Here is a 24,744-nt window from a genome sequence, read left to right as displayed (position 1 = left end):
TTGGTCCGCTTTGTAACGTTCGGTGACGGACATTCCAATGACGTTCGCATTTGGTCCGCTTTGTAACGTTCGGTGACGGACGTTCTGAGGACATTTGTCCGGGCCAGTGTGCGAACGTCCCTATTTCGTCCCTCACCTGCCATTTCCATGACAACACTTGCAAAATCCAGTCGCACATGCGTTTTCTTTTATCATCAGACCTGACAGCTTGCAACTCAGACAAAAGAATAATTAAACAAAAATATAGGCTAAATGCAAATAAACTAAAAATATTTGAATTAATTGTAAAATTAAGTTTGTTAAAAATGTTAGTGTTTTAATTATGTTAAGATAATAAACTTAGTAACTTCTATCACTAGTTAAAGATGTAATCAAATCACAAGACTGTTTTCAGCGTTATAATTTAAACATCAAAATATGATAATTGATTCAAATATCATATTTTAATATGTGACCCTGGACCACAAAACCAGTCTTATGGGTAATGTTTTTTTTTTTTTTTAATTGAGATTTATACATCTGGCCACGAACATGACTCCTAAACGAAGACCATCAGAGGGTTAAGGTGGGATTCGTGGGAAATGTACAAAATATCTTCATGGAACATGATCTTTACTTAATATCCTAAGATTTTTGGTATAGAAGAAAAATCTATAATTTTGACCCATACAATGTTTTGTTGGCTATTGCCACAAATATACCCGTGCAACATAAGACTGGTTTTGTGATCCAGGGTCATATATAAGCTACAATTTATAGGCTATTCATGCATGAAGAAAATAAGGTTGAATGCAGGAGCTCTAAAAGAATGCATCGACTTGAGGAAAACGGCAGCCAAGTAAAACGTGAAGAATGGAAAAGCACATTGCTGGGAAGAAAGTGGAGAATAACACAGGTAAGACATAAAATTATCCTAACTGTCCTATCCCAGATAGCACACGTACGTCGGGCCGACGTTGGCCCAACATCGAGCGTCGGCCTCCCTCCCTATAACATCGCAAAGGCGTCGGCCAGGTGTAGGCAGATCTCTTGTCCGACAGTGCTCTATTTCCCAGCTCCGTTACGTCGGCTTTTGGTCGGCCCACTATACGGGAGGCCGATGTCGCGTTGTGCGCGTGAACTTTCAAGTCGCTTTCAACACTGGAGCGGCCGCGGCGCAGAGTTGCCATGGAAACGCCGCGGGACCACTGCGACTGGTAAGCAGGAAAACTCCCTCTCTCGCTGTTGTTTTCACTGCTTTCAGGTGATATTAGTCTCTAAAATCACACGGATAATACACACAACTGTTCTTAACACTTCTCTTACTTGTAATTGATACGCTTATGTTGAATATTTACTTTTATAGACATGGCTTTGTGTCTTTGGAAAAAGTCCGTTAGCATCTGAACCGTTTTCAGAAGAGGTAAGTTAAGCTAACGTAAAGTTAACTCGGTTGAGCTTTTGTTTATGAAAGTTTGGGCTTTTAATCACCTCTTTTGTGTATATGAGAGGTTTTGTAAAGGTTTTACTTGGAAGTGAGCTAATTTATTTTACACAAACGTAAACATAAACGTATGTAATCGGTGACGTCACTTACATGGAGTGATAAAATTGGTTGAAACTAGCTCAGTGGTAAACAAAAATTGATAAAAAAAATGTTCTGTGATTTCAGCAGCAACAAAATAACCCATAACAGAGGGAAAGCTCCACGACTTCAACATTTCTGAAGAAAGCTGCTGCCGGAGAAGTAGGAAATACAGGTAGTAAATCCAAAACTAAAGAATTAATTACTGATTTTAGGAAACAGAGCCCCCCTCTTCCCCTCACTATCATTGATGGCCAATATTGAGATAGTACAAGAATACATGTACCATGGCACAATAATTGATAGTAAGCTATGTTTTGAATCACACACTGATGCTGTTTGTGCCAATTAAAGCCCACCAGCGAATGTATTTTTACCGTAGACTGAGGAATTTTAACATTGACCCCACTTTGATGAGAATGTTTTATTCTTGTTTTATTGAGTCTGTTTTAACCTTCTGTTTTATCTGCTGGTTTGGTTCCTTGTCTACAAAAAACGATTAGAGAGTATTGTTAGGACATGTAGCAAGATTGCAGGCATTAACTTTCCCCCTCTCTCACACATTTACTCCAACAGAGTGGCAAAGAAGGCAGCTGACCCTAGTCATCCTTTGTCCTGCCAGTTCAAGCTACTTCCCTCAGGCCGTAGGTACTCCATGCCCAGATGCAGGTCAAATAGATTCAGAAACTCATCTCAGAAAAGCATTTCACCTCTGCTGTAGCTTATATATAATATAGCTTAGCTATAGCTTCTTACTTGTAATAAACCTGCCATTATATAATAATATTGTTGGCTCTGTGACAAATGGTTTGTTGTGTTCCTAGATCCTAAAATGTTGATGCCCTGGGCTCCACCTTAGCAGAGTTGGGCGGATCATCATCTCGGATCATCATCTCTAAGGTGCTATGAACAATATGATTAGTAAGTAAAACTTCAAACATACACTAATGTCAAACATACACTAATTGTGTTGGTAAAAAAATTGTTTTGAAAGAAGTCTCGTATGTTCACCAAGACAATAATATTGTGAAATAATATAACAAATTTTAAATAACTGTTTTCTATGTGAATATACTGTAAAATGTAATTAATTCCTGTGATCAAAACTGAATTTTCAGCATCACAGCTTCATATGATCCTTCAGAAATCATTCTAATATGATGATTTGACGCTCAAGAAACATTTATGATTATTACCAGCTTTCATTTTCTCAAAGGTGTAGCAGGATACCCAGGGCTTGGTTTACACCTATCACAATTTCTAGACACTGGGGGACCATAGGCAGGCTAGGGGAACTCATATTAATGTTAAAAAACCTCATAAAGTGAAATTTTCATGCCATGGGACCTCCAAGCGTTTTCTACCAGTTTTCTATGTGAGGAAAACGCTTAACTGTACATAGCAGTCTATTTTTAATTAGTATGGTGTTTACTGAGTTATCATTTATTTATTTTAATATCACTGTCTATGCGTTAAGTCACGTTCTGCGAGTGCAAATCTCTAAATTCAACTTTGGACTTGTATTTTACAGGGGACAAGTTCTCAAATTCACATCTTCATGCTCTCGAGTTTTGCTACTCTTTTACTTTCATAAATAACCTTCCTGATAATGTTCGGGGCTCAGAAACACTCTCCCAATTTAAATCTAGACTAAAGACACAACTCTTTAGCCAAGCATTCAATTAACACATCTCATAATCTTGTTTTACAGTTAATATGTGATGAAATAGTAAAATGTGCACATGATCATCTTTTGCCTGAAATAATATGAACTGCAGCTATGCTAATCTTTCTCCTGTTGCTTCCCTGTTTCTATCTCAGGATGCTCAGCAAGTTCACTAGAGATTACAGCAGCTCCAGTTTGGATCCAGCCTCACTTGTGAAGACTTCAGATGATGGCAACTATATATGGACATAACAAAACTGCCAGATATTAAGGTGGGGTAAGCGATATTTCAAAAGCGCTGTTGGACACTGTTGATATTTGGAATGAACCCAAACAAACATACCCCTCTCTTCAATGCTCCACCTCCAAAACTCACCAGATTGCCCAGCAGCCGCATCACATTATTGGTGTAAATAACTCATTTATGTTATTGCATGACCTGCTCAATAAAAGCGCAACACTAAGAACGTTTCAGGAAACACGTTATTAATTATGATAAGGGCTGAATTTCTCGAAACCTTTTTAGTGCTACGTCATTCCTAAGTTATACCTTAAGCTGTACCTTATCGTTAATACGTGTTTCCTGAAACATTCTTAGTTAATTGTACCTTCTGTAAGTCATACGTTCGGATATTTCCCGACCAGTTAATCAAAGTGTGACAACACCGGTAATACCATAATAGAAGTGACGCTCATGCGATGCGGCGTGCTCGTTTTTCCAGGCGCACATATGCTACAGCGAGATGAAAACATCTCAACTTTTCAGAATGCCACAAGCGCACCGCAGGTCATGTGACAAAAACCAACCGATCAGCTTTGGCCTTTCCGTAACAACATGGAAAACTTGGCCGAACAGCTGATCATAGCTGTACAGGGCGAGTTTTTATTTCTCATCTCTATAAATATATCTAGTAGTAAAGCTAATGCAAGGGCTAGAAATCAATTAATCCTTTGCTGATACTTCCTCATCATCATGGAGAGCGCAGTTCATGGTTGCATAGCAACGACAGACGCCACGGGAGCACAAGCGCTTGTAGAAAGGAGAAAGTGCTTTCCACACGTTTTTAGACGTGATATGTGAACGGCCCCTAATTCAGGGTAAACTGAGAATCTATTATTTGGTTTAAAATCGTTTTTGTTTTGTTTAAAATGGAGATCACGATAACATACATCAGAATAACATGTTCTAGTCTATATAAAAAAAAAGATACTCATTTGAATTAGGGCTGCATCTAACGATTATTTTTGTTGTCGATTAATCTATCGATTATTTCTTCGATTAGTCGACTAATCTAACGATTATTTTTCAGATTAATCTAATAATTATTTTTGGGATTAGTTGATTTATCCATTGGCAAACTTTCCAATAAATAAGTACAACAATATATCAGCTGTATTTTGAAGAGGGTAGTGCATCTGTATATTATTTTACATGAAATCTATGAATGATGACAAAATAAATTGTATTTCAGAAAGGGTATTTGTCATTTTATTATGAAATATGCGCACAGGAAGCATTTTAAACTTTATTTTTAACTAATGGTACTATTTCATAAAACGTAAGATACAGTCACAGGCCTATTTAGGAAATGTGTTTACTATAGTCTGTTATTAATAACCGTAGTGGGAGTATGATTTACTCAATTAACTTGTCCATTAACTTGTCCGAAAATGCACTTGTGTTTATCTGCAAAAAGGTTCACATACACTAGATTGCAGCCTAGGCTACTGTTAATGTAAATATAACGTTATTCGTTTGTTTTTAAAGTCCACATTAGAGACCTGCGCGGGACGGATTTCTCCCTTAATAATTTCTAAAAGCTGACATCTCAGTTCATCGCGATCTCACAAATCTCTGTTATTATAAATTAAACTGGGTGCACAATGAATCTTTCATAATATCTACACTTTGTTTGCTATAATCAGATGATTTGCCAGTGTGCAGAATTCAGCACTGAACAAAAAGTCCATTTTGAGCGGTGAGGGGATTCTATTTTAAATGCATCTGATTAGCGTTCAAGAAGCCAACACATTTGTCTGTGATTGGCTACATTGTTCAACGCTGCAAACATGTTATAAATAGATATAGACTCTGGCCAGTAAATCGTTTCCATTTTGTTTTAGTTGTTCTTGTTGCTTTTGTGCAACAGATGAATGACAATTTATTCGTTTTTAGATTTTAGAATTTTGCGGGAGTCCCGCGAATCGTTGTATTCTCCCGCAACCAGCACACACACGAGTGCATTACCGCCCGCGCCCGCACTCAGCCATCAGATCTATGTTCCCGCGCCGCACTCTGTTGCATTGGGTCCCGCGGGAGTGCAGGTCTCACACCTTTCTGTTCGGCCGTAGTTTAAAGTATTCCCATACTTTGGATGATCGTGGTCTGTCATTTTCACCATGAGCGGGAGCAGAAGCCGCCATTACTCGATATTTAAACGTAAATAATGAATGTGACGCTTCGACGCATTTCATGCGTGTCAACGTATTTTCATAGTCGACGTAATCGATGACGTCGACGCGTCGTTGCGGCCCTAATTTGAATCATTAATTCAAACACTTTAAAACAAATTAATTCAGTGTCTCATTCATAAATACCTGGGCTGCGTTTCCCGATAACGTTGTCTCTTAGCGTGCTACGAAGACTCTTAAGGTATAACTTAACTAAAGGTATACCATTTATAGGCGTGTTCCCCGAACCATACCTTAGAAAGCTATTTATAACAATTTTTTTCATTATGACAATAATTAATTCTACATTTACAATAAACTGCCAGGTGTCAGCTTTCATATGAGATCATACTTGTGCTTTTAGTACAAAGGGTTCATGAACTGTATCTGTTTCAGTTTGGGAATGTCATTTCTGGGGATTTTTCAAAAGTGAGGTTGCAGCTTAACAGGTTAACTAAAGGTATACCATTTATAGGCGTGTTCCCCGAACCATACCTTAGAAAGCTGCTAAAGATATTCCTTCTTACGTGTGACGTTACCCAGTGCTGCCCGTGGCGATGCTGCTGAATCTGCTGATATCGGTGGCTCGAGAATCAATTATTCACTCGTGCAGGGGCTGCTTCACTGTGTTATGTGAGAAAGCGGTGTTCTTTATTAAAGCAATTCAGAAATGTACGTGGGTTGAGTGAGAAAAAACACTGACATTATGGATTCGGATGGCAATAAAATCACAGACTTACCCCTTTAAATGTTTTAAATACCATACGAACCCATGAGAAACAGTTGGCATCTACTTACAGCTTAACTGACAGTATACTTTCACTGGCCTTTGAAAGCACTCCGCGGACGGCGCCGTCTTTTAGAACAACTATTCGCTGTATCGCTGCCATAGTTTGAGCAAACTCCCCACCACAATCATTCCCTTTAAATAGACTATTAAACCTATTAAACTATTAAATGGTTTGCCAGCTGATGTACCTTTGATTGTTGTTAGATTTTTAATTATATTATCCAGTGTAATGACAATTTTATTCTTAGCTTTAGTCCTAACTGCTTTTTCTCAATGTTTTTCACTCTGTTACAGGTTGCCAGGAAGAATCCTTCTCTACATTGTTGCTGTTCCTTTTTGATCCCTTTTCTCCTGGAGGTCTTTCTGGTGTCATTAAAATGTCTTAACTTGAATGGTGTCTGTTCATTATACTAGAGACAGTTACACACAACATTAAGAAGATATTTTTCAATGTCAGTATAGCCTACTTTTTTTTCATATTGGATAGTCAAGTAACTCCAGGGCTGTATATATGTACATAGACATTGAGGGGGACATGTCCTACAATGCAAAACATGCTTTTCTTTACTTACTTTTTCATGCTTTACTTAGTATTTTTGTGTTGTTTCCAGTCCAAATATCTAAAAATTCTTAAATCAAGAAGCATTTACTAGAGAAGTAAAATGACATTAGAAATTCTATTTTGTTTTCAGATAAACAGAGTAATTTAAGTAATTTTTGCTTAAAACAAGCTAAATTATCTGCCAGTGGGGTAAGAAAAAATAATCTTTGATTCAATTGGAAAACAAGATTATTTTTTCTTACCCCACTGGCAGACAATTTATCTTGTTTTAAGCAAAAATTACTTAAATTACTCTGTTTATCTGAAAACAAAATAGAATTTCTTATGTCATTTTACTTCTCTAGTAAATGCTTCTTGATTTAAGAATTTTTAGATATTTGGACTGGAAACAACTCAAAAATACTAAGTAAGAAAAGCATTTTTTGCAGTGTATAAATTATGTCAATAATAACAATAGTATGTCAACAGTTAGAAATGGCCAAACTGGAAATTCAATATTGGAAATTCTTGCTCCGCTCTGTTTTTAGGATGGCAAAAACGTTTAAAAGTTACATTTTAGGCTGGTCTACCTTACAGAGACCATCCAAATAGATAGCCAATCAAATCATAGAAGGCGGGGTTTACTGTTCACAGAAGCAGAGCATGTGTTTCATCAGTTTAACGTTGAAAGAGTGCGAGGTAAGATGGAAGTGTAAAACTACTCCACTTTTTTTTCTTGAATATGGCCATTTTGAGGGATGAAAGTTGCATGTGTTCAGTATCAAAGCTATTTTATCAATTTAAGTCTCGGGGCAATGTTGACTACAGTTTGTGCTGCTGAGTGAGTGTTGCAGCGCGATCTCCGCTCTGTGTGTGTGTGTGTGTGTGTGTGTGTGTGTGTGTGTGTGTGTGTTCGTAAGTGCGTGCGTCAATGAAGCGCAGCGCATGGTGTCTAATGTAAAGAGTAGCCCGAAAGGTCCGACCTATAAATAAAGGTCCTATAAAACCCATGCAGAGCTGCCAAAAGATTTACAGCTTTGCATCGTTCAAACATCGGCCGGATATCATTTGCGATCAAAGGCCGACGTCGAGGAGACATATTGCCGATGAGCAAACGATCTCTGAGCGACATCGTGCCGATGGAACTTTGTACATCGGGCCAACGTCGGCCCGACGTACGTGTGCTATCTGGGATCCTATCCTAAATTATCAAACTGTTGGTCAGGCGAAGGTGACTGGTTTTATTCAAAAGAAGTTATTTTAGGAAAAATGTTATTCTAATTATTGCACAATTATTCTGACTGATAGCACATGCAGCTCAAATAACAAAAAAAAGAGTGTAATATAGCTACACGGGGAGAAACAAGCAAGTGACGATCAAGTGCACCTAAGCGAGTGACGTCATTCCTTATGGTACGCACCATGTATCCATGGCAACGCTCAGCTGTAGTGACAGTTATAACGGTCCTCCTCAGACACGGCCTTGTGTTTTCTCTTTCGTCTGTCTAAAAGGTATTTTTAATTTTTAAATTAGTATACATTAGTTACCGTAACCACTGTCCATCTTTAAATTATATGAAAATGTTACCTTTTAAAACGTTTGCTTAAGTTGTCTGCCGTGTACCGCTGCAAACCGTATGCTAACACTACGAAGCTAACGTTAATGTTATGATGAGAAGAGACGACGTTATATTTAACATATATGGATATATTATATAGACATATACAATCATAATACTACTGAATGTGTTTATTTTGTTGTTTTAGGTAGATGCCAAGGGGAAGAATTGCTGGACTAACCCCACAGCTGACGGACAAACACACACACACAGCTGCCAGCGCGTTTGAAGACACACACACACTGAAAGAGCACAACACGTTTGTTCAAATAAAATACATTTACTTTGTTCCTTACAACGTGTGTGTTTTCTTTGGTTAGCCAGAAGTAGAATAAAATATAATGATATTCAGGGTACTAAACGCGAAAGTCCCCTAAACGTTCCGAATGGCCGCTGGTGGTCCTGTGAATGTCCTCTTGAACGTACGGAGGACGTCTTCGCGAACGTCCGCGGGACATCAAGCGGACTCCACATGGGGACGTTCGGGGGGACGTTCGCACAGGCCATTTAGGGGACGTTCTGGGGACCTTTTTTTGTTAGCTGGGGTTAGCCTACCATTTGGACACGTTGCGATGCTCTCTTGGTTCGTATGCTGTCCTTGCACTGCACACACGAAGCAGTAATCCTTTCCAGAATGTGATCCTTTTTTTCTTTTTGTAAAACTGAAATACAATAAACAAGAAATGAAATTACAACTTTACGTTTGATATAAATATAAACGCGTGCACTACAATCTGCACGTGCGTAACGTATTGCATGTGATAGAAAACTTCCTTACATTTTCGTATTGAATCACAAACTTATTTTCGAGAGGAAATATTATGTTACCTCATAATACTTTTAAAGATCGTTTACAAATAGTAAATAAACTTACAGGCATATCTTTTCTCCAAGGCAAAGACTGTTTTGCGTCGCATTGAAAATCGATGCTGCACGTTGAACTGCTGCCGAACTAATAAACACTGCGTATGTACAGAAAAATAACACATTTTATTTTGGTAATTAGTTTAACATTTATGACCTAAAAACTGTCAAACATGAAATGTTTAGTTTAGCTACTTACATCTCGTAAACAGAAGCGTCGAGTCGTCCTGCTAAAATTTCGCGCTCATCAGCTTCTCCTGTGAACATAAAGCCCGCCTACTTTGATTTGATTGGTCATCTCAAATATTCTAACATTGACGAGCAGTGACAGACCATGTGACAGACCAATGAGGCTCAGATAATCACACACCCCTGTCCTCTGTTTCTAACGTGCGCTCTGCTTGGCGCCGCTGCGGATGGAAGATGGAGTACGTGCTGAATCATCTGGTCTGATTATAACAAAACTGAAGCGAACACGAATTTGTGTAGCCTACACTTAATCACATGTTTTTTATGGGGGCTAGGTAGAAGTTTAGTTCCCCTGAAAAGGGCCTGGTGACACCTCTGGCATCAAGATGATTCTTGTGAATTGTGTCTAATCAAATATAATGTATATGTCTGGCAACGAATGACATGTCTGTCAATGCAATGACATGTCTGGCAACGAATGACAAGTCTGTCAATATACTGTTGTCAATTGTTAATAGGATATATATATATATATATATATATATATATATATATATATATATATATATATATATATATATATATATATAGGCTATATTTTAACAGATAAAAAGAGGATACCATTTTATTTTTTTATTTTTTTTGCAAACGAATTATAGGCCTACCATATAGCCATCATATCTTATGTAGCCTACGTTAAATAAGTGCGCACATGCACGCAAAAAGTGCGTATCATATAGCTAAAAAAGGGTTCGATACCCAGGAAGAGCTTAATGTTTTTTTTATTATTATTTTATTATTTTATTTTATTTTTTTATAAATGTATAGGCTACTAAAAAAGGTTCGTCGGCACGTAAAGGGTCATTTATGTGTAGAGCATGCAAAATGAAAGCATAAACTCGTGCCAGACCAGGAGACTTCCCAAATTCATAAATCTCTATGATTCTGTGCTTGTGTGCAAACAGACAGTAGCACGATATTACTTAAATATATAATTACACTGTAACAATGACACCTTAAAATAAAGTAGCCTATAACCACAATGTGTTCGTGAATAAAATCTATAGGGCGCAATGATCCCCTGTAGCTTATTTAAAAATATTTAAATTATCTTTAAAAAATTGCTGTATAGACCTAAAGTTTTAAATTTTATTTTACTTTGTTTTAGGTTCCAAGCATACGAGTGGAATCAGATGTGGAGGAGTAATAACGCGTTTCAGCTGTAAACCTGGCAACACGCAAACACATACACAACATACACGCACTTTTTTGTTAAATAAAGGTATTTTGTTTCCTGATATTCCTTGTTGTGTGTTTTTTCCTTGGGTAGTTTCAATTTTGTGTTATCAGACTGCTTAGTATAAAAGGATAAAAGGATGAAAAGGACTTCTAATGAACGTTCTGTAAAGGTCCCCGAATGTTTTCCAAACGTCCCACGAAGGTCCCTCGGGACGTCGCATGACAGTCCTGCAAACGTCCTGCGAACGTCCCCCGCGACGTCCTGCTAACGTTTAAAGAACCCTACACGAAGACGTCCAGAGGACGTTCGCAGAGGACGTTCAGGGACGTTCTAGGGACGTCTTTTTGTTAGCTGGGAAACCAGTACAGAAGTAGGCTAATCAATAAATTATCGGGGAGGGTCATGCCTTTTTTCACAATCATTTTGGAGGGTCATAGAAAAATGTATTGCTGGCGAAGGGAGGGTCATGTCTTTTTTGACAACAGATCTCAAAACTCCTCCGGTGGCCCCTTAAATAAATAACGAACAGTCCCTAATGCACATTTGACCAAAATCGAGTTTAAATGGACATACGTGCATATTTTACAGTGACGGTGGTCGATACGTGTTCTTCCGATCATTAATTAGAATGGCCAAGTCGCGTTTCATATTGACAGATGAATACGCTCAGTTTATTAAATAGCCTACGTCTCAGTTTATTAAATACGCTCAGTTTATTAAATGTCTCTTGCAAACTATGAAGGGACAATGAATCAATACACTCATGCTGATACACTCGGCGCGTCCATATAGGCAAACTAGGCAATTGCCTAGAGCGGCACTTTTGTAAGGGCAGCAAAATGTGTGCCAACCGGGAATGAACAATTCACAAAATACCCAGATAGCAATTACGTTTGGGCCACATGTGGGTATTATCTGGCACATATGGCCTAGATGTGGCATGGCTGAACAGATATGGGCCAAATTGTAGCCATATTTGTTTTGCCATAACTTTAAAATCTGCGGGAAATGCTCTCTTGGTTCACAACTGATTTTGAGGTATATGGCCCAGATAACAACGAACACATGAGGACCATATGTGGTTGAGCTATGGCACACAGTGAGAAACACCGACTTGTGGTAAACATTTGGCTTATACTTGGAAAAACACAGGAATCCTGAAATCAAGTGCGGCAAACATCTGCCGTTCTACACCTCAGGTTGCTCTGCATCTTCCCTCCTATTGGTGGAGTGAGACTACGGCGCAAATTTGACTGCGACGCTGGCCAGCTGACGTCTTTTACTCTGCTTTCCTCACGTCTGTGTACATTCAGGTGATGTTTTGGCATTTTAAAGTCATATAAATGAAATATGCAGCATTATGTGTCAATATTGCATGTTATTATGCGTTTAGTTATTCGTTTCATCGAGAAAGGGGTTGAACTAGCTAATATTTTCCTCAGTTTACTGCTATAACTTACAATACAGTTTAATGTAACGTTAGGCTAACTTAACTGTTAACTTACTATAGCAGTTCGCTGGTTTGCCGTTTTAAATTAAGATGTTTTTGTTTATAAATCAACAGCTCACTTTCGTACACATATAAAATAGTATAGTTTGTCATTGTGTAGTAGCCTATTTGTGAATTAGCCTAAGGCGACGCGGTCCAATGTCGGTGTTACTGTTTGTCAAAAAACCTAGGCTAAATCCTAATTTGTGTTCACAATCATTCAACTAATCATAATAATATAAAAATGCCAAGAATAAACACATTAATACGTGTGCATTATTGTATGTAGCCTATCTTTTTATCTTTGTATGTATCTAACTCTATCAAAAAATGATATTATTCAACCAAGACTTTTTCTCATGACTTTTCGCTCTTTAAAATTAAAGTTGTAACGTCTTTCGATACAATACCTGATTAAAATAACTTGTTAACATGAACTAATAATGAACTGCACTTCTACAGCATATTAATGTGTTAATGTTAATTTCAACATTTACTAACACATTCAAATAAAAAATTGTACTTGTTAACTTTAGTAGGCCTATGCACTGTGAACTTACATGAACAAACAATGAATTGCTGTATTTCTGTTAACTATCAATTAATTGAACGGCCATTCACTGCCATTATAAAGCTTGGAAGAGGCAGGAAATTTTTATAATTACTCTGCACTCTTAAAAGAAATGGTTCTATTTAGAACCAGAAATGGTTCTATCACCCGCTTCATATATGGAACTCCAAAATGGTTCTATATAGAACCATTTAAAAGGGTTCCATAAAAAGAACCCCAAATGGTTCTTTGAATCCAAGTTAGATGGTTCTAAATAGAACCATTTAAGGGTTCTTTATCATTAAACGAGTTATTATTAAATAAGAAAATATAAACAATCCAGAAAATTCAAAAAAGTTTAAATTTATTTAATTGATTCTACAAAAATATTAGTGTCATATTTAAAATTACACCTCTGTATACTCTGTATTATACAGCAAATTTCACATTTAAGATGTTTAATTACATTTAACCATTTACATTTAACCATTTAGTTTGAATTATTTCATTTAAGAATTTTCACTTTGCAATAAACATTCATAAGCTTGTTAAGTACATATACAGTACTTCACTTTTACATGTCTCTCTGAAATGAGGAAAAACAAATAATTTTTGATATTTGACAATGCAGATAAAATCAATACATGAACAATTAAAACATCTATTAAATGGCACTACAATTCACACAAGTTGACTGTACATTTTCAGTACAGGTATTGGTGTTCTTGTGTCATGCTCTTGTCTTAGTTTAAGCATATATTTTTGAATAAAAGTCATTGTGTGCTTAATGTCAACCGGGTATTGCACATTGAAAAGAAAATAGACTGCAAACAGGCATTCCACAGCCTGTGTCATGTCGATGTCTGCCTCTCTTATGATGTTCACTTTGTCCATTATAATGCTGACGCTTTCAGCCTTGAGGGGATCAGGAGAGCCGTTAAACACTATGGTTGGTGTAGGACCTTTGGGTTCCTGTAAAACAAACATTTCACCTTTTGAGTGCTTTTCACCAATTAACAGAAGTCATCAAATAGACTTAAAATTACCCCATAATTTACTCACCAACAAGCCAACCAATGTGTATGGACTTTGTTTCTTCAGTTTAACACAATCTGAGATATATTTAATAATAAAAAGCTTTGTAATGTGTTTGAATGTCAACATTAATGATGACTGAAGAACATTCAACATGCTACCATGTCAGCTCCACTTTGATTACTTTGAATCTCATTGGTTCTTTCGTTCTTGTAACTGAATCGTTCATGACACAACACAGATATGACAGCTAAGCACGTGACACACAAGAACCAACAAGACTCATAATTATTAATGTGGAGCTGATGTGCCACCCCATTGGATGTTATTCCTTTATCTATACATAGTCTAATTATAGCAACCTATCTTGGCAAATTTTTATCTTTTTATCTCACTAACGTACCATTTGTATGTACCATTTTGCTTTAGAAGACAAGTATTAACCCCTGGAGTTGTACAGATTTATTTTATGATTTAAATTGGGGTGCTATTCAATGACAATACAAAGCAGTGTAAACAGTACAAAGCTTATGACTTAAGCCTGGAACACACCAAGCCGACGAACTAGCGCTGATGAAAGCCGACTGTGTTGTCGCCTCACGTCGGGGTAAAAAGCTGCACTTGAACACACAGAGAGAACTACTGCCGACTGTCAGCTAGAAAGCGTGTTCTACGCCTGCGTGTAAATGAGACAACTGTCTATTTTTGCAGATATATCCGTCTATATTCATCATTCAAAAAGAGAAACGGACGCTGCCGGCTGCAGATACACAAACGTAAACAAAGCAGTGCGCGCTTACCGTTTTGAATATCTAACCTGCTAAACACTTTCTTTATTCCACTCCTCTCGTGTTAATATTGAAATATTCGCCAAGGAACACTCAGGTAAGATGACGTAACATTAGAACAGCCGAACTATCTGTACCGTTTTGACTTTGCTCGCTGTTTTGCTATTATTCTCGTGCACTGACTCGTTAGAGCCAATCAGAGTTCCCTCTTTCACCGACGCCGATTCAACATGTTGAATCGGCCGTTACAAAGCCGACGAGGACCAATTTCAGCCGACGGTGCGGAACACACCGAGAAGATTTAGTCGGCCGACGCACGGAAACTGCCCGACGGTCGACCGTCGGCTTGGTGTGTTCCAGGCTTAAGGAAGAGTGAGTAAATTATAGGGTACATTTAATAAAAAACATTTTTTTTTTACAAATTTGGCATAAGGGTGAGTAAACTGACTAATATTTTTATATTTGCATGAACAGTTCCTTTAATTCAAGTCAAGTGCATCAAATGTTAATGAAACTACAGAAGACTATACTTACACTATCTACACAGTAGAGGAAGCTGGCGTTTTCTTTAAATAGTGCTGGCAATAAAATGAGTGCAGCATTCCTAACGAGACCTACAAACAGATACAAATTATTGTATATTAGGTACAGAAATCAATTAAAGGGATAGTTTACCCAAAAATTCTGTCATCATTAACTCACTCTTGTCATTTTAAACCTATATGGCTTTCCTTCTTCAGCATAACACAAAAAATATATTTTGAAGAATGTTGGTAACCAAACAATGCTGGTACCCATTCACTTCTATTATATGGACACCAAACCAATGCAGGTCAATGGGCACCATAGTTGTTCGGTTACCATCCTTCTTCAAAATATCTTTTCTGTGTTCTGAAGAAGGACGTCATAAAGATTTGAAATGACAAGAGGTGAGTAAATGATGACAATTTTTATTTTGGGGTAAACTATTCCTTTAATATTTTCATTATTTTAATACATGTTTTCACTCATACAATTTATAGTAGCTACAACCTTTACATTGACAATGCAACTTTATACTGGGCATGGAACTACGGAGCCCAGGAAGTCACCTGTGTGAGAAAAAAACAACAACAATCCATGGCGACGGTTTTGCAATCTGTCCGCTCAGTTTATAAACCGTACTCACGAATTCTCAAACTGAATTCTCGGTTTAACAAATCGTGCCCACGGATTAATAAACTGTACCCACGAGTTTCTAATCCACGCTCTCAGATTTGTAATCCGTGCCTTCAGTTTTTGCAATCCGTTCCCACGGGTTTGTCAAGATCAAAATCTTTTGTTTATTTGTGATAATCTTAGCACTTTATTATTATTATTGTCTAACCTGTATTATGACTGATATTTGACGAATTGCTTGACGTATATTCCACCCCATACCCGCTACAATTGAGAATCACTTTAAGCATGCAGACGCATTTAAGACAATTTGATATTTCACTTAATACACAATAAAACAATATACAATAAGATTCGTCAACAACGTGTTCTTCTAAAAGTAGGGTGAGTCACAAATTCGTGAGTACAGTTTACAAACCCGTGGGAACGGATTGCAAAAGCGTGGGCACGGTTTATGAATTTGTGGGTACAGACTGCAAAAACTGAAGGCACGGTTTACAAATCTGAGAGCGCGGATTAGAAACTCATGGGCACGATTTGTTAAACCAAGGGAACAGTTTGAGAATTCGTGAGTACGGTTTATAAACTGAGCGGACAGATTGCAAAACAGTCGCCATGGATTGTTGTTGTTTTTTCTCACACAGGTGACTTCCTGGACTCCATATGGAACAGATAGGTTGGATGGGGAAAAATATATGGTGTTGTTACCTTCTGTGATTTCCTCTGCTGGTCCAATGAGATTGGCGTAGAGTTTTTTTTTACTTCCTTCTTTTGCACTCCTGATGATGTTTGGGGCCATTTCATTCAGAGATGTTTCCATGTTCTTTGCCAAGTCTGTTCCAAACCTCATTGTCATTTCATGCAGCATCTTAAATACAAACCAGTACAATTACTTCAGGTGCTTATATCCAAATTACACACTTTCAGCCAAACAAGTTCCTTAAAGATAGAGACAAAAAACACAAAAAATAGAGATGAAAAATTAACTTAAGAAATTTACTTTTGCTATGGTTTAATAAATGTCTATGGATATCTTCCAAAAAGAAAATAATTTTGGCGGATTTTTTTTTTCTATATAGTGTTGATATGGCAACTAGTAAATAAAGTTCCGTCATCCAAGCATGTGCGGAAGTATTTAAAACAAGCGTGTTACAACTAACCCCGCGTTAGGTTGTGCCCCGCGCTCCCCTACTTTTAATGATGATGTTTGTGTGTTAAGCGTCTGCGACTTACTTTCACTTTGATGTGCGATAGTTTGCACGTTGGCATGAATAGCTCAGCTGCTCATCTGCGGCGATGCGTGTTCCAGTAGCGTCGTCATATCTGACTATAACATTGCATATAGCCTATAATAACACGCTCTCACACGTTTATTTTTTTAAGCATTTTTGGGAGGAGTACACTTTACATACCGGTATGTGGTTTCAACAACCAGATACATTTACACTTGTTTCGTCTGGAATGCGCAAATCCGTCTCGAATGCGTTTCGGAGGGCATTTACACCTGGTCTTTTCACGATCGGATAGCTATCCCATCTGAAAAAACGCATGAAGTGGCCAGGTGTAAACAGCCGCTTTGGGAGAGGTAGAGAGAGAGAGAGGTAGGGAGAGAGAGAGAGAGAGAGAGAGAGAGAGAGAGAGAGAGAGAGAGAGAGAGAGAGAGAGAGAGAGAGAGAGAGAGAGAGAGAAAACAAACAAGCATGCAAATAGAATTAACGCGGCCGGAAAAATTATCGAGCTCATTTTTTTTATCGTGCGATTAATTGATTTATCGACTATCGCGACAGGCCTACGCGTCAGTATCGAGTTCTCTTTTCGGCCTTGAACAAAACGTAACACACACAAATTATGCCAAAATGTCCGTTTTGTAGGGCTGTACTGCCCTAGTCGATTAGTCGATTAGTTGGTCGATACGTTCTGGTTCGACCAAAATTCTGATTGGTCGATTTTCTGCCGCGTTTATTTCATCAGTTTTGCCGCGCTGAGGCGCGCTCATTTCATCAGGTGGAAAGCACTAACTGCTAATGGGGGTGTTTTCAGAGTACCCTTGTTTCACTGTAACAGTCTGTCTTCAAAACACCCCCCTTGTTTTCACCTTTTTTGGATTAGTCCAACCCAAGAGAGAGCGTCGAGCATAGAAGGTTTGATGCTGAATATTATTTATTTAATTGTGAGAGCGTTTAATAGTCAGTCCTCTTCTAACATGTCAACAACAAAGAAATCGACAGTGTGGCAGCATTTTGTTAAAATTGATAACATGAAAAAGGTCGAATGCAAAGTTTGCAAGCAACAGTTTTCCACAGCTTGACGACAAACATGACATATCATCTAAAAGTGGTAACGTTAAGCTCACTTGTCTGCGTTAGCTTGCCCTGTCTGTTTTGAGTAGGCTATATGAACATATTAGAATTTGCATATTTCAATGTTTTAGTGTGATAACCTAACTTTTTTATTTTTTATTTGGAGCCTAATGCGCAATTGTGCTGTGCTGTTGGTGTGTTAGTTTTGAGCCTAGGATGCTTTATTTTTCAGTTATGCACTTTATTTCGTTTCTGCTCTTGATCTGGTTTGTTTAATAAATATTATTTTTTTTATTAAAGTGGACGTGCCTTTTGTGTTTATTAAGAGTAAAAGCTTTAATTTAATATTAATAGTCTATTCGTGTCTCAGCTGCGACGCTGAGCTCATGTTCAGCCTCGCTCGGTGCGAGGACATGCACGGTGAAATGATAGCGTCTGACAGTTATAACTTATTATAACATATGACAAAAATAATTGTCTAAATTATGTTGCATATTCCTCAACAGTTCTTGTGATGATATCACTAGTTGACAACATAGTACTATTTTCGGAAATCATAAGCTATGATATTGCGCAGGTGCACGTGATGCAGCGCCGTCAGAGCTGACAAACTCGAGTGTCAGACTCATTTCAGTGCAAAATAATTAGGTCAAAAACGATTTAATATACTGCAAATAGCCTACTAGTTGTTTATGTTTATTTATAATTCATTTAGGCGGACAACAAGGCTACCAAGTCCTGCGCAAAGTGCGCATCTAATTAATTTAACGGGGTTTTTTTCTAACGTCATTTTTAGTCGATTTCTAGTCGAAAATTTCAGGACTTCGGTCGACCAAGATTTTCTTTGGTTGAGTACAGCCCTACCGTTTTGTTGTTGCGTTTTTCATGAATAATAACGAATAACGAACCCACCATTCAAAACACTGTGGTTGAATCCGAAATCGCGCCCTATACCCTCAAATAGGGCGTTATTGTTCTCAACATGATCTCAAGCAGTGAAAAATAGAGGACACTGACAACGCGCTGAAATACAGGACCGAGCAGGTAATATTATATGAAACAAAGTCTCAACTTTCAAATTTGGTCAGTCAAACAAAAATAAAACAGGCCTACCGTTTTTTGGCTCTTTAATGTGTCGTGACAGATTGCCTCAGTTAAAGCCAAGTTCAAATCCACCGAAGTTAATAAATAACACTTCTGACTGCTTTGTCGCACAAAAATGGTGGAATTTGATTGGTCAGATCGCATGTCAATCAAACTCAATGCGAATGATGAATTTGCGCCATGTAAAAAAAAAAAATACATCACTCTATACCCCCCACCCCCACGGTGAAACCGGTAATACCGGTGTTGTCACGAGTCGATTAACCGGTGTGGAGAATATTATCACCGTCACATCTCTAATTCACAGAAATATAATTACACTGATTTTTCTTATCTGCCTGGCACAAAATGTAACAATGTTTACTCACAAGCTGTGGCACTCCAAGAAAAGGAAACTGCTCCATTACTTCAGCTGCAGGCCTGTCCATAAGCTGTACTCTTTTGAAAAGAGTGCGCTTCATCCGGTTCTTGACCTCAGAGTAACTGGGATTGCTTTTACGCAACTCCAGGGTGATGGCATTAATGTGTTCCCGGAAACTCGTCTCATCCTCACCCATTACTTCCAGGTCCAATACAATCTGAGGTAGGAAGACAGTATTGTGCAGTACGTAAATATGAATCAAAGTCACAGAATAAAATATTTAAGATTGAAACATCAATCTTAAAAACTGATGTATCACTTAAGGAACACTAAACCAAATACCTCCTGTGAACAAGCAGAATCTTTATATGCCATTATATCCAATGGTTCTCTTCTACATTTTGCACTCTGAAATAATTGTCAACATGTGTTACATGTTAAGACAAATTTAATCTGCCTTCGACATAAAATTTATTGAACTGAACTTGCCTCTTGTTGTTGAGTAAGTCCCTCAGAATCTGTTTGTCCAGCACACTTCCTTTTAATCCCATACTTCTCCTTCATTTGCAGGACGATCGATGAGCTAACCAAGGGAATCCTTTCTTTTTTAAATTTGTTTCTAAGGCATTCCAACAAGGTATCCTGTAGACACATGTATACTTTCTTTTAAAATAGATTTTTTTTCTGTGTGAGATTTTTTAATGAGCAATGATCTCAATATTTTCACAATATTAAAAGAACTGCAATAAGTTCATACATAACCAGAGGAGCTGCCATCCTTCAGAAATGGAAAGCGGGTGATCAAACTCCCCAGAACATCTCCATACATTTTATGATTTGGGTACCTAAGAAATATAATCAAAAATATTATTTCAGTACCCAACAACCAACAAGTTTAACATAAAATACATTTAACTGTTATAAAATACAATGAAATACAATACTGTACCAGGTGTGCTTAGTGATGCTGTCAAACAACACTTGAATCAGTAATGCACGGATGTGAGACTTGTCCTTCTTCTTAAAGCCGGGATCCTTCCTCTGCAAAGCTGCTTGCAATTCAGGGGGAAAGACAGGCAGGTTGTATACTGCTGGCCAAGGTTGGGCAACAAATGAGCCCTCATTCTCACAGGGTTCTTGTCTGTAAACATGAATACAATGTTTAAGTCTTTTATACAGGATTTTATTTTACTTGCCACAACACAGTTTGTTTAAACTTCAAAACAATGATACATACTGAGTACAAGATATGTGAGGCACTTCAGTTTCCAGGCTGTTTGAAGAAATATAAAAATATAAATTAGGATAAGGATTTTAAGCTTGGTTAGCATTCGTTTTATATTAAACATTTTATATTAAGCATATTTAACAACAATGTTTAATATTTAACAACACAGACTTACTTTTTTAACTTACAAAGCTCCTTCATAAATGTCACCTGTTGTTTCATTACAGGAAAAAGTCTTTCCACCATCCTTTCTGTGAGACCCAGCAGAGTCTCCCCATCAATTTGCTGCTCTGTAAAAAAATACCAAATATTTCATATTCTAAAGAAGAAATAATAAATAAGAGAGAGACATGCCACAGAAGTACAATATATTTACCTAGAAGACTGCACTCTGTGGTATAATGTAATATACTTAGTATCATCATGCACATATGTGTCAAGAGGATGAAATTCTTTCTCCTCCCCTGGCTGCACCAGAATCCACTCCTTCTGGTCCTCCAATTTGAAAGCATGGTAATGTCTTTCAAATGTTACTGGTATCCGCAGCTTGCCAAAGATCATCCAAGCACCCCTGAACCGCAAAATCTTCACAATCTTCATAAAGATTGGGATGTCCTCCTCCACAAGATCTATAATTAAGTTGTCTCCCACACAGTATTTCACGTTGTTGGTCATAAGAGAACTACACACACCAAGCCTCTCGTCACCCTGAACATCCTCTGCCTCACTTTTTCCAATCACACCTTTCTGTATCTCCAGTGGTAATGCTCGAAAAGGTACTACCCGTTCACCCTCCGTGTAGTTGTCCTGACGCAGGGAATCCAGCGAAGTTAGTTCCCAGCACTGCCTTAACTGGTGCCTCTTGGCAAGAGTGTAGCTGAGATTCTTGAAGTTACACGTGTTGTGGGCTAATCGCTTGAAGTATTGGTGCTTTCCCTCGAATCTCATGCACCACAGCTGTTTCAGTGGCCCAAACTTTAATATCAGTTGTGGATAATGAATGAGAAAGTGTAGTTTCGGAGTGAAAGTCTCAGGGAATACAGACTGGAAGGAGGACAGGAATTCGCCTATCTGAAGGCTTAGAAAAGGGATGCTTTTCCTTTGTATGGTGGGGGACAAAATCACATCTCCTATGTCCCTACACTTCAGGTAAATGTCCCAGTGCACCTCACCTTCTGGAATGTAATGTCCAATGAGAAATGGCAAAATCCTGAAGAGGCACCAGACCTGAGCAGCAGACCCTGAGAGTGTGTTTTTCTTTAGAACAGATTGTGGAAGTTTCTGAGGGAGGTTAGCCCGTTCATTCCTCCCTATCTTAAATGCATCCAATTCAGCATTTATCTGACTTAATGAGACAATGTGCAAAAAATGTAATGCCTGGATAACTCTGGTAATCACAAGAGGCACCACACCCTCCAGAAAATCGTGCATTAAGTCAGGGGGAAAGTTTTTTGTCACATCAAAGTAGTTCAGCTCATTGAAAGGGCATTCACTGACCACACCATATGTCTGTTTGGATATTCCAGTACTTTCCCTGAGTGCTTGCAGATGGTACTGATGTACCTGAGAAGATCGGATTATTACATCATCTTCGTTAACGTGAGACCTTAGGTCTTTGTAGCTGATCATACAAAAGCGACAGATCCGTCCACTGCTAAAGCAGCAGGTGAAACCTGCCAGGCTGTGAGCAGACAAGTTGTCAGCTGAAATAGTGGCAAGAGCGCATTTCAAATTGATGTTCTGACCATTTACACTGACCTGCAGTCCTTCAGTGTACAACAGTTTCAGGTCATTAATCAGGGGCAGCAAGATGTCTCTGTATGAATACTTCTTTATAAATTGATTTCTTACAAGTAAGCACAAATGTATATGCCTCAATTGTGATTTGCAGTTAGATTCAAGATTGCCAATCATAAAATAGAAAGCTGCTAATTTGTGAACTGATCTTTTAGACCCCAAGGGGTTTACCACTTCATATTCATCAGTGTACAGATGTAATCTTACAATATTAGGATCTCCAAAAAAGGGGCTCTCATGAAAGAATTCTCCATCTGTGTAACTGCTTAAAAAATCTGTACTTGGGGCTTGTTCACAGGTTCTTCGATATGATTCAAATATGTCATGTTTCTCCAACTGAGTCTTCAGAACATCAATGATAGGCACATACTGAAATGTGTCCTCCTTCCCCTGGCTATTGGTTCCAAGAATGTGTTTAACTGGCTCCACTAAATGTAGATGTTCTTTGCAATATTTGAAAAGTTGATAATCTGACTGAACATAGGCAAACACACTTTCAATAAGTGTCTGATTATTTAGCAAGTTATCCAAGTCTTCCTGGTCCTCTAGTCTAAATCCAGATTTGGTCAAGTGGAATTTTATGATTTCAAAATAATTTTGTTGGAAAAATTTCAAGATGAACTCCAAGCTGGAAACAATAGTATCCTGAGTTGCTTTAGGAAGTAAATGTTTTTCTTGAAGATTTAATATAAAGAGGGCTACATGCTGTCTCAGTCCCAATAACACAGTTTCTAAATCAATTCCAGGCAAAGAATTTTGGTTGTTCTCTAGCAGATCATCTTCAGGAAGCTCCTCTTCACTTTCATTGTCGTCTTCAACTACAGTAGCCTTTTCAAATAGGGGATGTTGCAAAGCTTGTCTGTGCTTTCGATAGATATGGTTTCTGTAACTTGCAACAGTTTTATATCTTCTAAAACATCCCTCAATGTCACAGGTAACACTAAAATCTGCTTGGTGGTTATGTTGCACTTGCAGGTGAGTTAGAAACTTTGTGAGTTGAAACTTCACAACATCACAAAATGAACATTTATAAATTTTCATTTGTAGCTACCTCTGAAACTTTCTTTTGCATCAATGAGGTTTATAGTTTGAAGCCAGTGGCACGTGTCATCTACTGACCATTTATCAACCATGGTAATCTGGGGATAAAAGAAAACAGAGCATAAATAACACTTCACAAACCAACTATGCATTAAACACACCTAAACATTTTTTGGCTTTAGAACATTTGAATGCTAAATTAAACCATGTGCTATCACTTTAATCCAGCGCATGCGTCAAAGTAAACATAGACGAACGCTGCACTGTAACTGTGTGCACACGCAGTTTTCAATACAGACCGGCCGGAAGTTCTCAACTGAAGCAGTGTCCACTTTCCTGCTGAGTTTAGCTCCAACCCTTAAAAAACATGCCTGAACAAGCTAATCATGATCTTCGTCTGTTCTGGGTTGGAGCTAAAAACTGCACGAAAATAGATCTCGCGGGCCAAAGTTAAGAACTTCTAACATAGGCCTGGGAAAAATACTCACCGCAAACTGAGTATGTGTGAAACTGCGACACACATTCACATATCATTCACCTCCGTCTTCCACCCGGTTCACTTTTCTTCTTCTTCTTCTTTTAGTTATCTGGCCGTTTACTCCATAGGAGCATTACCGCCACCTACTGAATTTTTTTTTATCCACCTGGGTGATGAATCTGTATTGTTTTCTTTTCTTTTCTTTCTTTCACCTTTCCTTCCTTTCCTTTCTTAAAAAAAAAAAAAAAAAAAAAAAAATTATTGAAGGGGGGTGAATATCCCACCCACCCCAAAGGATCAGAGCCCAGGCTTCAGCTGACGCTGCGTGTTCAGCTCCTCCAGCTTCCACACTGGGCTCCTCAGCCTCTAAGGCAGGCAGAGGCACCATACATCTCACCCTCAGACCCTATATTCCTATATCCTGTAACATATACCTGTAACCTCCAAAAAGATTAAAACAGCCCTATATATCTGATTGTCACTTAAACCCT

General features: G+C 38.0%; 1 protein-coding gene and 1 long non-coding RNA gene across 6 annotated transcripts; one reads left to right on the top strand and one right to left on the bottom strand.

Moving 5' to 3' along the window:
• The first annotated feature begins 1,649 nt into the window (after positions 1-1,649).
• LOC308687431 lies at positions 1,650-2,486 on the top strand. Its single transcript, XR_014029745.1, has 3 exons — positions 1,650-1,739; positions 2,141-2,208; positions 2,389-2,486. It is a non-coding gene; the product is annotated as an uncharacterized lncRNA (long non-coding RNA).
• A 10,820-nt stretch (positions 2,487-13,306) lies between these two features.
• On the bottom strand, positions 13,307-24,346 carry LOC308689031 (sterile alpha motif domain-containing protein 3-like). 5 transcript variants are annotated; one of them, XM_081362580.1, is made up of 12 exons: positions 24,264-24,346; positions 23,786-23,873; positions 21,113-21,227; positions 20,947-20,982; positions 20,659-20,850; positions 20,467-20,554; positions 20,199-20,351; positions 20,052-20,117; positions 19,717-19,926; positions 16,653-16,812; positions 15,321-15,400; positions 13,307-13,935 (listed from the first exon to the last, which is right to left on the bottom strand). In XM_081362580.1, the coding sequence occupies exons 2-12, from the start codon at positions 23,865-23,867 to the stop codon at positions 13,645-13,647; spliced, it is 1,473 nt and encodes a 490-aa protein (XP_081218706.1). In that variant the 5' UTR covers positions 23,868-23,873; positions 24,264-24,346; the 3' UTR covers positions 13,307-13,644. The 5 variants fall into 5 exon arrangements, with proteins under 5 accessions (XP_081218706.1, XP_081218707.1, XP_081218708.1 ...); XM_081362581.1 differs by having other exon boundaries at positions 21,314-23,873; positions 24,264-24,343; XM_081362582.1 differs by lacking the exon at positions 20,052-20,117.
• Between the last annotated feature and the right edge of the window lie 398 nt (positions 24,347-24,744).

This window comes from Scardinius erythrophthalmus (genome assembly GCF_964197995.2).
Source record: "Scardinius erythrophthalmus genome assembly, chromosome: 3".
NCBI lineage: Eukaryota > Metazoa > Chordata > Actinopteri > Cypriniformes > Leuciscidae > Scardinius > Scardinius erythrophthalmus.
Note: the sequence above shows the minus strand (reverse complement) of the source record. Positions and strands in the feature narration are given on the sequence as shown.

Bases quoted from the DNA above. Each gene is read 5' to 3' on its own strand.
- LOC308689031 (XM_081362579.1), bottom strand. From the start codon at position 23,775: ATGAAAATTTATAAATGTTCATTTTGTGATGTTGTGAAGTTTCAACTC.